We start from the raw sequence: 1,148 nt of genomic DNA, 5'->3' as shown, positions 1-1,148 counted from the left end.
CCCGTACATTAAGGACATCCTCGATAGAGCTCGATAGCGTCCACCTTGGCCGCTGCGGCGCTCCTTCCACCCTTCGGCGCTGTGCGGGGGTCTCCTCGGTGGGGTGAGATTCTTCCCTATATCCATCCGACATGTTTTCCTTGAACTTGTTGTCCTTTTGTAGTGATTGTTGGCTTAAGTTGTAAAGCAATACTAACCACTAGCCAAAAAAGGGAGAATGAAAAAAAAAGCCAAAAACATGCACAAACACGACCCTACGCAGCCACAACAAAAAAAAGAAAAGGCCACACACACGGCACGCGGCGCACACCTCACGCACAGACACGCAGAGGCACCCCCAATCCCACACGACGGCAAATCACCGCCATATTTACTTTACACTCCGCTGAAGGCAGAGCATCCACACTGCTCGAAGGCAGGCCACTCTGTCCATTACTCCCTTTCCAGCGCCACCCATGAACCTTCACCCAAAACATCGTGCGGCATAGGCGGGAAACATCACGATGACTGCGGAGGGTCACCGCCAAACAAAGACGCAGCCCCACCACGTGCCCATGACGACGTTTCGTCCTCATCGCAGAAAAAAGGGTGTGTGCGTATGTGTGACGGCGTGTGGGGCAGCAAAGTGACAGCATCGGCAGCCGTCACTCGCCAAAAGAACAGAAAAAAAAGAAGGACGAGGGGCGTGTCAGCTTCCAGCTTAAAGGCGCAGGTGGAGCCGTGGCAAAAAGTTTCACCTCTTGAGTGTGTGCTCGTCCCGTGCAACTCGGCATCGCTGCAGTGGCCACCGCAAGCGCTAGTTTGGAAACGTTCGCCCAGTGCCGCAGCGCCACAGCAGACGGTGCCGTGCGCAGTCGCAGAGTAATGGTGCATCGTGAAAATCACATAATAGATGTGCCAAACAACCACAACGGCACTGCACACACAAACAACATCCAACTTCACTACCGTGGGCTTCCGCGCACACGGAATTGGCGCATCACTGCATACCAAAGAGGAGACCGAATAACACCACCCATCCCCTTCCCACAAAGGCCGCACAGTGGCTGTGATGCCTTCAACAATGATTTCCTCACCTCGTCCCGCTGCATATCTCCAGTCAAAGGGCCCACATACAGTGTGCATTGCATAACAGCTTTTTGAATCAG

General features: G+C 53.8%; 1 protein-coding gene across 1 annotated transcript; it reads right to left on the bottom strand.

The window, feature by feature from the left end:
• Nucleotides 1-498: 498 nt before the first annotated feature.
• Nucleotides 499-1,146, bottom strand: TraAM80_06071 (uncharacterized protein; the record flags this gene model as incomplete). The annotated part of the gene is made up of 1 exon (XM_029382928.1): nt 499-1,146. A coding segment is annotated over one exon (648 nt), but the record flags the coding sequence as incomplete, so codon positions are not given.
• Between the last annotated feature and the right edge of the window lie 2 nt (nt 1,147-1,148).

Source organism: Trypanosoma rangeli (assembly GCF_003719475.1).
Source record: "Trypanosoma rangeli strain AM80 chromosome Unknown Tra_15.4_contig_00211, whole genome shotgun sequence".
Lineage (NCBI taxonomy): Eukaryota > Euglenozoa > Kinetoplastea > Trypanosomatida > Trypanosomatidae > Trypanosoma > Trypanosoma rangeli.
This window is presented reverse-complemented; position numbering and strand designations above follow the sequence as displayed.